Source organism: Arachis hypogaea, chromosome 4 (genome assembly GCF_003086295.3).
Source record: "Arachis hypogaea cultivar Tifrunner chromosome 4, arahy.Tifrunner.gnm2.J5K5, whole genome shotgun sequence".
NCBI classification, from domain to species: domain Eukaryota; kingdom Viridiplantae; phylum Streptophyta; class Magnoliopsida; order Fabales; family Fabaceae; genus Arachis; species Arachis hypogaea.
Genome location: NC_092039.1, coordinates 3,641,239 through 3,656,396, shown reverse-complemented (window position 1 = coordinate 3,656,396; position 15,158 = coordinate 3,641,239). Strand labels below are relative to the sequence as shown.

General features: G+C 32.7%; 2 protein-coding genes and 1 non-coding gene across 3 annotated transcripts; 2 read left to right on the top strand and 1 right to left on the bottom strand.

Moving 5' to 3' along the window:
• Positions 1 to 3,666: 3,666 nt before the first annotated feature.
• LOC112798332 (uncharacterized) lies at positions 3,667 to 5,269 on the bottom strand. Its single transcript, XM_025841599.1, has 2 exons — positions 4,922 to 5,269; positions 3,667 to 4,821 (listed from the first exon to the last, which is right to left on the bottom strand). Exons 1-2 carry the CDS (start codon positions 5,267 to 5,269, stop codon positions 3,667 to 3,669), a joined length of 1,503 nt encoding a protein of 500 aa, XP_025697384.1.
• A 4,759-nt stretch (positions 5,270 to 10,028) lies between these two features.
• LOC112795815 (S-adenosylmethionine decarboxylase proenzyme 4-like) lies at positions 10,029 to 11,602 on the top strand. Its single transcript, XM_025837987.3, has one exon. The coding sequence runs from the start codon at positions 10,088 to 10,090 to the stop codon at positions 11,294 to 11,296; it is 1,209 nt and encodes a 402-aa protein (XP_025693772.2). The 5' UTR covers positions 10,029 to 10,087; the 3' UTR covers positions 11,297 to 11,602.
• Positions 11,603 to 13,821: 2,219 nt separating this feature from the next.
• Positions 13,822 to 13,904, top strand: TRNAL-UAA (transfer RNA leucine (anticodon UAA)). Its single transcript has one exon. It is a non-coding gene; the product is annotated as a tRNA-Leu (tRNA).
• The last annotated feature ends 1,254 nt before the right edge of the window (positions 13,905 to 15,158 follow it).

Here is a 15,158-nt window from a genome sequence, read left to right as displayed (position 1 = left end):
TATATATATATATATATATATATATATATATATATATATATATATATATATATTACTCCAAAGTAAATAACTTAAAATGTTTTTAAAACACACACTGTATAAATATGTATGTACTTAACTACTTATACTTAGCATAATATATATAGGAATTGGTATTGTTTATATAAAAATGTTGTTGCATGAAAATGATAATTAAAATAAATAAGCTAATGAAATATATGAGAAGTCGAGAGAAATTTTTTATTTTAATATGGAGAGAAGGTTGGTGTATAGCAGAATTATGAAAATATATGGTGTTTTACTAGGGTATGAGAATTGTGCAAGATAAATCGGATCGTTCAATTGGAGGTACTGAAAATCCTAGGTCCGATTTGTGTACTGGCAGAAAATTCTGGGTCAGATTTGTGTATTAATATAGAAAATTTTGGATCCGATTTCAGAAAATTCTGGGTCCAATTTGTGTCTCTCTCTCTGCAATGAAATCGGACGGTTCGATTTTTTCTCACTAAAACAAAAAATTGAAAGCGGTCACAATCGTATATATTTCTCCAATACTCTATAACTCAACATAATTCACGTGTCAATCTCATATAAAAAAAAAAATTAGCCAAGTTGAGAACCTTTTAAAGTGTTAATTGTTACATAAAAGATTTGGACGTGATATGAGTAATTGACTAGTGTGAAGGGAATGTATGCGCATGCAAGGAAGTGAGTATGGCGGCTAAGGGGGCTTGGTCCTTCCTTAAGGTAAGGGGGTGAGTGGGGACTCAATGTCCCTCAAATCAAATAAATCTCATTCATTACCACTTCAAACAAAGATGGGTCCCTTTTGTGCTATCAAGTTGGGACACATTTAGTGGGACCAATCATGGCTTTTTGGGCTTTCTATTATTTCAATTGAGCCTTGCCTTGGTTGGAGAATGATATCAAGAAAGTTAGCCTTGCCTTCTACAGAGTTTAGAAAGGTGATGCTACTTTTAGTGGGGCAGTCATATAACTTTAGGATTAATTAAGGTGAACGTCTCAATTAATATTAAGTTTAATTATTTGTTTGTTTTTATAATTTTATTAAATTTATAATTATATTTTATATAATTTTAATTGAGTTTTTACAATTTTTTTTATAAAATAGGGTAAAAAATCCAAATGAGCCAAGGAGAGCTCAAAATTACTCAATTCAGCCAAATCAAAAATTCATACATGAATCAACCAGGACGAATTATTATATAATTCGAATCAATATGATTCGAATTATAGTTACATGTAATTCGAATTGATATGATTCGAATTACTAGGAAGGCTACAAACTAATGAAGTTCGAAACAACTCATTTCGAATTATATCAACCTAATTCGAATTTAGTTAATTCGAATTACTAGGAGAAGTGGATTTTTGAGAGAGGTTCGAATCTAGTTGATTCGAATTAGGTGAAAGTTGAGTTACATAGTAATTCGAATCAACTTGATTCGAATTACAAGGGATTCGGCTATAAAAGGAGTTCGAGCCAAGTTCATTCGAATCACTTTCTCATTCTCCAACCCCACCAAATCCCAGAGAAAAAGACCAACGTTCAGTAAGAGTGCGACCAGAGCGGCTGTTTCTGTCGATGGGGGACGATCCGGGAAGGCTTTATCGTTTGGATGGAGTAGCTCATATCGCCGGTGTGATCAACGACGAGGTTAGTGGTTTATGAAAGCGGTTTATGATAGCGGTATTTGTTAATGGTTTTTTATAATGGTTTATGTTACTGCTAGTGGTTTAGGATAGTGGTTTAGGAAAGTAGTGTAGGCTAGTGGTTTTCGTTAATGGTTTTTTATAGCGGTTTATTTAAGTGTTAGGTGTGTATGCAAGTGGTTTAGGCATGTAGTTTTTTTTAGTGGTATTTGAAATTGTTTTTTGTAAGCGGTTTGTGTTAATGGTTTTGGACAGTGGTTTTAGTGATGGTTAGCGGTTTGGGGTTGTGGTTTAGGTTGGTGGTGTAGGACAGTGGTTTTTGTTAATGGGTTTTTTTAGCGGTTTATTTTATTGTTAGCGATTTAAGCAAGCGGTTTAGGCCAGTGGTTTTTGTTAGCGATTTTTGTACTTGGTTTTTGTTAACGGTTTTGGATAGTGGATTAAGTGATGGTTTAGCGGTTAATGGTAGTGGTTTATGATAAATGTGAAAATGCATATGTTTTTGTTAATGGTATTGGCACATGGTTTGAGTGAGCGGTTTGTGTATAAAATGTCGGTCGTTTGTTTCATATATCTGTTGCCCATCATGATTTATTTACTGGTTCGTTATAAAATATATGGCTTATGTTAGTGGTTTGTGCATCTGTTCTAATTATGCGGTTTATTTACTGGCCAGCCTCGTCGTTGCATATCCAGCGTTAGGCGGCAACAGGGGATGCGTCTTGATGAGAGGTATGTTCCGTACTTGCAGATGGCCGGACTTTACCATCTTGCGAGACTGAACGACAGATGGTTCCGACTAGACGAGCCCCTAGTCAGCGCATTCGTCGAGAGGTGGCGGCCTGAGACGCACACCTTCCACATGCCCTTCGGAGAGTGCACTATCACGCTTCAGGACGTCGCATACCAGCTGGGGTTGCCATCGACGGAGATTACGTTAGTGGGTGCCTTACCGACTTCCACCTTTACATTGAGGGTGGGAGACCTGCTTGGCAGTGGTTCCATGAGTTGCTCGGTGTTTTACCTCCCGAGAACCAGGTGCAGAAATTCGCAGTCAACTGCACCTGGTTTCAGGAGACATTTGCAGAGTGTCCAGACGGGGCAGATGAGGAGACAGTTAGGCGCTTTGCCCGGGCCTATATCATGATGTTATTGGGTACGCAGCTGTTTGCCGACAAGTCCGGCAATCGTATACACATCAGATGGCTACCTTATGTTGCTCGTATACGCATTTCCTTGATGATATCCGGACCATCATGCAGGAGGATGAGGCTGCAGCCGGACGGGTTCAGACGACGGGGACACAGGCACCGCTGGATGTAGATCTGAATGAGCCTGCCACGGTAGCTCCTGCGCATCCTTTTGCCATGGGTGGGACCCCAGCATCGGCCCAGAGTATTGGATCACACTCAGTTGCCGGCCCCTCGTCATCCAGACCCGTGCATGTTGCGCCTATGACCCCGAGACAGCCAGTTCCTGATGACAGCGACGAGTCGATTGAGGATGAGGAGCCACTTATACGTAGGGGTTACCGGACACGGGTGCCACGCCGTTGCGGCACTGGATCGCACCTATTTAGATGATTCATGGATAGTGGTCTATGTCACGTTGTTATATTTATATTGTGTACCTTGTTGGTTGGTTATCATTGTTATGGTATGCACTTTGTTATTATGTTATTTGATATTATGTTATGTACTTTGATGTTTTGTTATGTCATTTAGTTTGATGTATTCTACTTTTACGTTATGCTTTATATTTTGAAGTGCTGTTATTCGTTATCAGTCATCCCATGATATAATGTTGTTTGTTTTAAATATAAATTTCAATCATTTAAAAGACATTCAGCAGAAATATTTGGTACGAATAACAAGTGTCATTACACATAGGAAACAACTTAGTTCAAGACAAGTGTTAATACATTCACGAATAAAAACAACTCGAAGACAAGTGCTAATACATTAAGAAACAAACACAGACATAGCAAATCTCCTACTGATTTCCAGCAATCCCGCTGGGGCCTGCGGCTTGTGGACAACTACGCCTGGTGTGACCTGGCTGCCTGCAGAGGCCACATCTCTTTGGCCGGTTCGGATCTGCTTCATCCATGTTGGTGCGAATTCTTGTGGATCTAGGACGACCCTCCCTCGCACGCCTCATACTCGGATCCGGTATAACGGTAGGCCCGGCATAAGGTGGCCAGAAACCCTCTGGAATGGGAGGTGTAAATCCCATCTGATAGACACCGAAAACGGAACTAAGGCGATATACCTCGTGGACGTAAGGGTGCCATGTAAGCCGTGAATAAGCACAGCATGCCAGTGCGTGCGGACAGGGAAAATGAAGTGCTTGGAAGTATCCACAATCACAAGTCTTAGACCCTAATGAGACCCTGTACGTACCAAGAGAGAATGAACCTGTCGGAGTCATCTCAGCAACAGTGTATTCCGAGTTATCCCTGTCGTAAACAGTCACCGTGAAGTGCCTGGCTGTCCTCAGGTTGGCCTCGATACACTTTACTAGGTATTGACTGAATTGTTGTCCAGTACCCATCTGAGCCTCGGCCTCCCTACCCTTACGGACAAATAGCTCAGCTAGCCTTCCGTATGTGGCCTTCACCAGCGAGCAAACAGGGAGGTTTCTAACCCCCTTCAGGATTGAGTTGACACATTCCGAAATGTTGGTCGTCATGTGCCCGAATCTCCGACCCCCATCACAGTACTGTGTCCACAACGAGTAATCGATTCGGTTCGCCCAGTCATACATTGTCGGATTCTCGGAGCGCAGAATGTCAAACCAGTAGTCGAACTCCACCTCGGTCTTGGCATATGCGGCGTTAACAAGAAGCCTCCGGGCATCTTTTCCCTTGAACGTCAAGGCAAAGTTTGCTGCAACGTGTCGAATACAGAACGCCCGGTACGCAGCAGGGGGTAACCATCCCCCATCAGGAGCCTCGAGTGCTGCCTTGATGCCGTTATGCCTATCTGAAATAACTAACAGACCCGGCTGAGGTGTCACGTGCTCACGGAGGTGGGAAAGAAAGAAAGACCATGACTCAGCATTCTCACCCTCAACTAGTGCAAATGCCACGGGGAGGATGTTCGAGTTTCCGTCCTGTGCAATGGCGACTAGCAGTGTTCCCCCATACTTCCCATATAGAGGATGAAGCAACAGCAGGTCTCGAGCTCGAGCCGGCAACCGCGGCTATAGTATTGGCATTCCGGTTCGAACCACCCGAGCTAGATACCACATCAACCAACTTTGCCAACAGCTCAGGTGTCCTTACCTCGGGAAACTGCCTACGAGAGATAAACATAACCTGCAAGTCCTCCTCACTACCGATTGTGAAACAATCAAACTTCACGGTGTCATGGAGCACCGCTGTTGGAATGCGGTAGAAAAACTTCTTGACCCTTTTAACTCCTTCAAGACCAAGCTTCTCCAGCACAGAGCTAACAAGAGCATCGTAGGTGGTTGTTGGCGTCACGATAATACATAGGGGATCTTTATCAGTGAACTTCACGCCGGACCGAGTTTTTCTCTTAATCGACCCTCTGTAATGTACCAGAACTAGGAAACTCTCCTCACTAGCCATCTCCCCTCTTTGTTGAGAGCAACATGACTTCACAGCATATATATACAGCCTTGGCTCGCACTATATATATATAATTCGAATCTATATGTTTCGAATTATGTAGTATCACAAGCTATCCTAGTAATTCGAATTAACTAAATTCGAATTGGTTAAGTGTAATTCGAAACAACTTGTTTCGAATTACTTAATTATGTGTTCTTCATAGTAATTCGAATTAAATCAATTCGAATTACTTTATTTTGTTGCCTGAGTGTAATTCGAATCATATCAATTCGAATTACATGTAACTATAATTCGAATCATATTGATTCGAATTATATAATAATTCGTCCTGGTTGATTCATGTATGAATTTTTGATTTGGCTGAATTGAGTAATTTTGAGCTCTCCTTGGCTCATTTGGGTTTTTTACCCTAAAGTATGAGGGAATAACGTTTTTTTTAACAACGTAAATAATAAATTAAAAAAAAGAAAGTTGATTTTAATTTTAAAATTCAAATTTTGAATTAATTAGGTTTATTCATGTTTAGTGGATTCGGGAGTTCAAATTTCGTCTTGTGCATGAAACAATCTATTGGCCAGTAGTAAATCGGTAAATCCTTAAATGGAACTCAGTATCGCCGGCAGATTAGTTTTTGGCCTACCGAGTTGGAAATACCATGAAAAACCAAAATGTTTAGTGAACTTAGGATGTAGCCCATTGTTTACATTGTTCACAATCTCCAATGTCTACTATATAACAGAATTGTTTTTATAATTAAGTTATTCCTAAGTCCTAACTAAAAAAATTAGAATTAACTGAATATCTTTTTACAAATTAAAAGTATTCATCATTCAAAATCTAACTAAATCTAGTGTATATATTTTGGAAAAAAATATTTTGTTAATTTGAATATTTTTTATATAAAAATGATCTAATTACAAAATTAAAAATAATATAAAAATTTAATTAAAAATTTAATAAAATTATAAAAACTAATAGAGTAATTAAATTATAATATTATTATTACTACTTGAATATTTCAAATGTTTAACATATTTTTTCAAACATGTATTGATTTTGTCTCTTGAAATTGTATCGAAGATGGGTAGTTTTATTGAATGAGACATTTGAAGCAAAGTAGGTTGACCAATATATATATTATTTTGATGGATATATTAATAGTGACTGTATATTGCAATGAGAATATATATTTTGGTGTGTGGTTGAAGAATAAATTGCATTGCTTGAAGAGAGTGAGTTTGGTGGGTGCGCGTGCATGATAATGGTGGATGCCAGCCACAACAATAACATTTATTGATGACGCCATACCATTTTGCATCAAACTGCAAAATCTTCATTCTGAACTCACATTTTTTCATCATTGCATTCACTTCTTCCTTCCATTATTATTTACCATTTACTTTTTTACTATATATGTCCTAGCCACCCAGTTTTTATATGAGTTTAATTTTATTCAATAATAATATAAAATATTTTACACAGTTATATAATTATATTTATTTTTTAAAATAATTATTTAAGTAATTAATATAAAAAATAATTATTTTTATTGATATAGTATTATGTAATTAAATGCATGTATAAAATTATTCTACACTCATAATCAGTGACGGACCCAAAAAAATTTAATTGTGGAGGCAAAAAAATAATAAAATTTAGATATAGATATTTTTTTTTGTTTTTCACAATATTCAATAAGTTAAGAACTAATCTATTATGACTTTGAGTTTTATTTAAGAGGGTCAATAAATTACTACACACACGAAATGAAATTTGAACTCCCAACACTTGTTTAAGCTGACGATTAAGCTAATCACTCGACCAACCCAAATTTATTTAGACATATTTAAAATTTTAAATTAGAACTATCTATATATATTGATAAGAATTATAAAAATATACACACAATCACTTGTTACAGTATTTAAAATAATAAAAAAATAATTTCACTCAGTATAATATTTAAAATAATAAAAGAATAATTTATAATGACTTTTTTTTATTTTTAACATGACTAAATATTATTTTTTTTATATATGTTCTTAAACAATTATTTTATTTTTTATTATCTCATATTTAATTATAAAATCTACTTATTATAATTTTTATGATATAAATAAATTTTTTATCCAAAATAATTACTATAATCAAAACTATTTTAATAATAAATATTAATAAAGTATATTAATATATAGATAATATGTTTTTTTATGTTAAATATTTTTTAAAAAGTCACTAATAATTTAAGTTGTATTTAATTAAAAAACTAAAATTTTAATTTAATTATCAACTAATTAATTAATATAATAAATTAATTATCACTATTTTTTGAATTTATTTATTTTTTATTTTTATATTAAATTAAATTTAACAATATAATTATTATTAAATGTTAAGTTTAACAAAATATTTTTTTAACATAAAATATAAAAAAATATTTATATTTTATTTTAGATAAATATAATATAATAAAAGATATATATATGTATATATATATATATATATATGTATGTATTAGTTTTTTTTAAATTTTGTGGGGGCAAATGCCCCCTCCTCCTTCAATGTAGATCCGTGCTTGTTCATAATGCATCAATTTTTTTTTATATTTGAAGAAATTTATATTGCCTTCTTAACCAATGTATCACTATTTTTAAAATTTATTACTAAAATATTATTATTTTTAAATTATTTAGTTAGATGTCACCATTTTTTTTAATTAAGAGTGAGATTTAAATTCGCGACTTCCAGTAAGTATAAGAACATTATACCATTTAAGTTATTGTTCGTTTTGAGTTATTATCCGTTGGGTAAATGTGACCGTTTTACTATAATGACATCTATTAATTTTATTTAGTATGCTGATTAGGAGGTATTTATGCAGTGTGCGTTCCTTATAGGGGGTGGAAAAAGGTCAGACGGCTTGCCAGGGACTTTGACCTGTATTTGGCCTGACTTGGCCTGTCTTGTTATAAAATAGACACAGACTCAAATTCTTATAAAAGTCTTATTATATTAATAGGCTAGACTCAAGCTCACTAATTAGTCTTATTGGTCTGTTAGGCTTACCTGGCCTATTAATATATAATTACATATATAAATAATTTTTTTATTATTAACAGAATTATGAGATATTTTACCTTTATTATATTTAATTATAAATAGTTTTGTATATTTTTTAAATACTTTAAAGTTTAAAATTTTTTATAAATATTAAATATGTCATATTACATATAAATATATTTTTTAAAAAATAAATTTTTTATTAAATAATATTTTTATTTTTGTAAAAAAAAATTTATCAAACATTTTAACAGATTTCAGGTCAGATCAGACTGAATAACGGGCCAAATTTAATACTTAAAAAAATATATATAGCAAACTGCAGGTCAAGTTGCAGGTCAAACTCAGGTTAATTAACTATATAACAGATCAAACCTGTTAAAAATAAAGTTTAACCTAACCTGTCCTGTTTCCACCCTACTTTCTCATTAAGAAAACGCTAAAATAAAAAGAATTGACGTAGTTCTATCATCCACATGCAACAAATTATTATGATAAATTCAAAAATCAACTAAAAATAACTGTCAAATTAATTACTATTTTAATTTGTATATATTTACAATCGGTTTTCACATATTTTTATTATATATTTTATATAAATAACAAATTTTTTGTGCATAATATATAATATGATTAATTAATATTTTTTCTCTAAAATACTTACTAAACATAATTACCTTGTAGGTAACTTATCAAGAGTCTCTCACAATACATAATAAAAAGGAATTAATTCAAGTTTTATCACACGTACTAATAACCTTCATTATTCTTTGACATTTTTTGTTTGGTTCAGCACACATTATTGTACATATATATATGTATGTGGCTGTATGCCTTCTTATACTAATTGAGAGAGGAATTGAAGCTAAGCATGTGTAAGTGTAAGGTTGATTATTATATAATATATATTAATTATTAATGTTGAGAATACTCGTAAATTGAAAGTGAAGGAGAGCAACAATATGATGAAGGAGTTAGTTTAAGATGTCGGCATAGACTTGCTACCAAAACTTGCTCTAAAAGACCATGAAACCACTAATTACTCCCTTTTACTTCAAAGTTACTGTTACTTCTATATGAAACATACATTATCATCCAAATCTACTTTATGTCCCACAATGTTATGTACTTGTTACTAGAAAGTAAAGTTACTGTAATTATATGGTCCCCGCCCTCAAACCTTTAATATGTTTGGATTATTATTATATAAGGTAAGCTCTAGTAATAGTCTTTTGCCTGTGAATATCAATTAATGTTCTAAGTAAGTATGTCCTCTTTCAATACGGAAAAAGCTAACTCACTGTTGTTATTCTTATTCTTAATGTAGTAATATGAAGAGAGATGCTAGGTATTTCTGTGACAAAGCAACAATGTCCATTAATTTCTGTTTGCTGTTGCTATCTCTCAAACAAGAGAAACATCATTGAATTCCGGATATTAAATTATAAATAAAAAAATTACAAATTGACAAGAAATGTTCTAATTATGGAATATTGAATAATAAAATTTGAAAGAACAAAAAAGAAAATAATACAGTAAAAAATTCAAATACAGTCGACTTCACTTGAAATTGATAGTTAAGAAAATAATACAGTAAAAATTTAAATACAGTCGACTTCACCTGAAATTGATAGTTGAAAATAATTAGATAAAAATTTAGTCAAATTATCTAATAACTCTCGGTTATCAATTTCATTTGAAGTAATTGCACCTGAATTCTAACAAATAATATTGGTGCATATAATTCAGTTGATTATGGCTACAATGATGATTCTTGGTTCCAACACCCGCATGCTTTCTTGTATTCTAAACACCCCTTCACTTGTTCCTACACTCACTCTAATTCTTTTTTTCACCTATAAATCCCAACCACCCCTTAATCCATTCTCTCACTCAAAAACAAACACCATTATATTATTATTATTAATAATGGCACTGTCTGGCTTTGAAGGCTTTGAGAAACGCTTGGAGCTCCATTTCTTCGGTGACGACCCCTTCCATTATTTGGGTCTAAGAAGCCTTGACTTTGATCAATGCATAAACCAAACCCTGCAAGCCGTGCAATGCACGGTGGTTTCCGCCGTGGGTAACTCCTTCTTCGACGCCTATGTCCTCTCGGAATCAAGCCTCTTCGTGTACCCAACGAAGATCATAATCAAAACATGCGGCACCACACAGCTCCTGAAATCGATTCAACCATTGATTTTCTATGCTGACACCCAACTTGGGTTGACCCTGAGGTCGTGCCGTTACACGAGGGGAAGCTTCATATTCCCAAGCGCACAACCTTTCCCTCACACAAGCTTTAAGGACGAGGTGTCCTACTTGGAGGACACCCTCCCTCCAACGCTTCATAACCGTAAAGCCTCCATAATGCCCTCTAACTCCTCCTCACATGCGTGGCACGTGTTCACAGCCACGTACTACCAACAACCGCACAAGCCCTACACCTTGGAGATCTGCATGACGGATCTTGACCCGATTCTCGCCCGAAAATTCTTCCGTCCTCGTAATGACGGAAAAACCGGTGACTCCGCCGGAAAAGAAATGACGGAGTTCACCGGGATCGATCAGATCAACCAGGAGGCGCTAATTTGCGACTTCGCGTTCGATCCGTGCGGTTACTCCATGAACGCCATGCATGGGGAGTGGTACTCTACCATCCACGTCACTCCTGAAGACGGTTACAGCTACGCGAGTTTCGAGTGCGTGGGGTCCACCAATAACGGAATGGAGATAGACGTGCCTCACGTTTTCAGGAAGGTCATTCAGATTTTCCGACCGGGTACCATGTCCGTTTCGATAACCTCCGCTGGCGGCGATTTGCGGAGAACGGTGGTGAGTGCGGTGGAGGCTATGGGGTTCAAACGCAGAAGTTGCGCCATGGATGAGTTCCCTGAAGCAGGTAGCGTTGTCTTTCAAACTTTCACGGCGATTCGCCGGAAAAAGAAAGAGGTTAATTAATTTAGAGATTAATTAGTTGAAAGAAAAATAGGGGTGGTGACGTGGCCTAATGTGATTGGTTATTATGGATGATGAATATTGTTGCGTTGACTTGTCTAGGAAGCTTTTTCTTTTTTTAGGATAAATTCCTAGGTGTTAATTAGAGCAAGAAAAGAAAACTAAGGTGGTGGTGTTATATTTTATTTATATTTAATTTCTAACTCTTGATGAGCTGAGATTTGTGGATTTTGTTACTTGTTTTTCTCAATGTAATAAGTGACACGTTTAAATATGAATGAAAGATAACATCGTCACTATTATTATTAATCTCCTTAATATATTTTTTTCCTTGATTTATTAGAGAGATATGGTATGGAAAAAAAAAAAAAGAATTAAAGGGGGGTAGCTTAGTGAGGTTAGAGTGGAGGAGGTTGAGGAATTGAATGATATTCATCATCATAATGCACCCCACTTAGGGTTGTCACGCCTAAGATTTTTGAAGATGTGTGTGTGTAGTAGTGAGTGAGTGGGTGTAAAAGTGCTCTCGTCTTATTCATTCTTGCATTATTCATCATAAATTCGAATAGCTAATAAGAAAAACATTATTCATGGTCGTTATACATATAATTTACTTCACGAATAATTATAATTAATTAACAATGCTATTATTTTCCTGTGATGCCGTGTCATCGCATTTGGATTTCATAACAGCATTACTTTATAAGCTAAGTTGCACATGCATTATATACATATTTATTTATATAGTAATTAAGAAGAGCTGGTGGGGTGGTGGCACATTTTAGAGATATATCAACCTCCAAAAGTGGACTATTTAATTTATGGATATTATATCCAATATAATAGTGAAAAATAAAAATGCAGAATATACCACACACAAACCCACAAATTATAATAATAATTATTTTAAGTGTTCAAAAACGAATAATTTTTATAACTTGATAGCGATTAAGAAACTTAAAGTGCACGTGGCCATAATTGAATTTGGGTGACACGCCATATACAAGCATATTAGAAGGGGGAAGTAGAAGACAAAAGTAGGAGACAGGTTAGAGAAGCAATAATAATGTTCCAAATTCCAAGCTGCTTTTTAGTAATTAACAAACTAGGAGATCTTCCAAAAAGGTTCATAATTAGTATACCTGTTTGTCAATAATACAAGCTACATATTATTTATATATAACCCGGGCCTATAATACAAATATATACATAATGATTTGTTGGGTGACATTAGTGTGCCTTTGTTTATTGACTCGTGAAATTAAAGGATAGTATGTACGGTTGGTATATATGTCAATGTAATAAGGATATTCTTGTTCTTCATATTTTCTTTGTATGTGTACTGTTAGTTATACTTATTATTTCCTTAAAAATTACTTATTAAGAGACGTTAATAACTCAATATAGGGTTTTTTTTTATATTTAATTTAAACATAATTTTAAAAATAATAATACTATTTATATACCAAAAACTTATTAATTATATGTATCTAAATTATTTTTTATTTGACAAAACAAGGAAAATGTAGTGTTGATTATTAAAAATATACTAATATCAAAATAACTGGTGTATATTTAGAGTCAGTTTAGATTAACTTTTAAAAGAGTATTTATTTTTTTATTTTTTTAAATCTTTTTTTAACCAACAAAAATTATTTTACATTTGGATAAATTTTTTAAAAAGAATTTTCAAATATTAAAAATATTTTTTGTTTATGTTCTTTTACAAAGGAACATATTGTTAGTTTTCAGAAAAATAAATAATTTATTTTTTTAATAAAAATACTTTTTATTAAAAGACATATTTAAATAAATTTTAAATTAAATAAAAATACTTTAATTTATTTAGAAAAAAGAAATTTAACTCAAAAAATCAATCCAAATTAGTACTTATTATAAAGAATATATACATAGTAAAATTGATTCTAGAAGTATTAATTTTACTTAAAAAAAAAACTTTCCGAACATGTATTTTTTTTTTTACATGTGAATATATATCGTTCAAATTATCAACATATATATTATCCTAAAAAATTCTCTCAATTAAACGAGTCAAATAGCATTATTCTCAATTAAGAGGCAACTCATTTGAAGGTTCATTTATATATTATTTTGTAAGCTAGTAATAGGGAGTTGGTTAGTCAAGTCAAGAAATAGTTCGTTAAACATTCTGTTTTGTTCTTTTAATTTTTTTTTTTCAGAATTGAACGCTTATTACTAGTAGAATAAAAAGAGTTACAAAAACTTATTAATATTAATTCAAGCAATATAGAAATTTTATTATTCAAATCCATTTATCCCATTAGCATGTATTGGATTCTGATTTAACTCCCATCTTAATTCTTACCTATACCATATCATAGTAAGATGATTGATTACATAACACTTGCCATGACTATTTTCTGATTTCTGATCTCAATCACTTAACCTCAAAGCTTTGCGGGTGATAAATTAAGCTTTTGGAATATTATTGCTCTGATTATAAATTTAAATACTTTAATAGTATGAGGAGAATTATTCATCAAGCAGCTGGTTTGCCCGAGAGGTTAAGGGGGAAGACTTAAGATCTTCTGCACATAAGTGCGCGTGGGTTCGAACCCCACAGCCAGCACTTTTGGCTTTTTGGTCTTAGCATATTTTTCGGCTAATTTTTGGTATTTTGTTGGGCTTCTCCATACTGGTATTTGGGCCATGTCAAAAATTGTTTGGGATCTTAAGCGGGCTTTATTTATAAAAACCTTGTTGAGGTTTAGGAATTAAATTGTCTTAATGTACAAGACCAAAAAATAATGTTAATGTGGTTTACCGAAAAAAATAATTATGTTAATATCAATGTGTATTTTTCTTTTTCATCTATGCGTTTATATAAGCAGGTGGTACATAAAAACTCAATTACTTAGGTGATAACCATAAATAAAATGGTGCAAGAAATTAAACAAATATTCGGTTTTGACAAGTCTAGACTACATTCAAAAGTTTTTTTTATTGTTTACGGTATCTTTTAATTTAATAGGTTAGAAATTAATTCATTGTAAATCTAAATTTTATTTAAGAGTTCATTGCTGATTAATAGATTATTGTATATATAAAATAAAATTTAAATTTTTATACTTACTTAAACAAATGAGTGAGTTAATTACTTGATCAACTCTAGTTGATTTTCATTCAGAAGTTAGTAAATGAAATATACAAAGTAAGTAACTTGATAAGAATAAGATACCAAAAAGACCAAATGTTAGAGGGGAAAAAAAATAAGGAGGGTTGGGTGATGATGCACTTTCAGGTTCCATTGGCAATATGAGAAAGTCATATGGTGTGTTGGAGGTAGGAAAGAAAATAGAAAAAAAGATGAGAAGAAAGAAAATAAAAAAAAATTTGTGTGTTATTTGGATATAGAGAAAATAGATGAAAGGAAAGTAGAGAGAATTATTTTTTTTGTTTAGATAAAAAAAAAGTGAAAAAAAATATAAAGACATAAAATTATATTAAATACCCTTATCTATATTATATGTAAATTATAATTTATCAATGATAAAAGATAAATATATAATTTTATTAATATTTGTATATTTTTTTTATTTTCATCTCATTTTTAAATAAAAATATTTTAGTAAGTCTCACACCATTTTTTTTCTTTCTATTCTATTTTTCTATCTAAATAAAAAAAATTTACTTTTTTATCTATTTTTTTCCTATTTTCTTCCCCTTCAAATTCTCTCTATACAAATAATGTATTAGTGCTTTATGGCACTGGCTTCATTGTACTATTTATTATTTTAAGGCTGAAAATTATTATTATTCAAGGGTTATTAGATTAAATAATACTATATATTTAAATTTTTTTATAAACTAAATATAATTAAAT

What these genes read in the sequence shown, in the direction of transcription:
- LOC112795815 (XM_025837987.3), top strand. Translation starts at nt 10,088, where the DNA reads ATGGCTACAATGATGATTCTTGGTTCCAACACCCGCATGCTTTCTTGT.
- LOC112798332 (XM_025841599.1), bottom strand. Translation starts at nt 5,269, where the DNA reads ATGGCTAGTGAGGAGAGTTTCCTAGTTCTGGTACATTACAGAGGGTCG. An exon ending in TGGCAAAGTTGGTTGATGTG is followed by an intron (nt 4,822 to 4,921) that starts GTATCTAGCTCG and finishes CTATATGGGAAG; the next exon opens with TATGGGGGAACACTGCTAGT.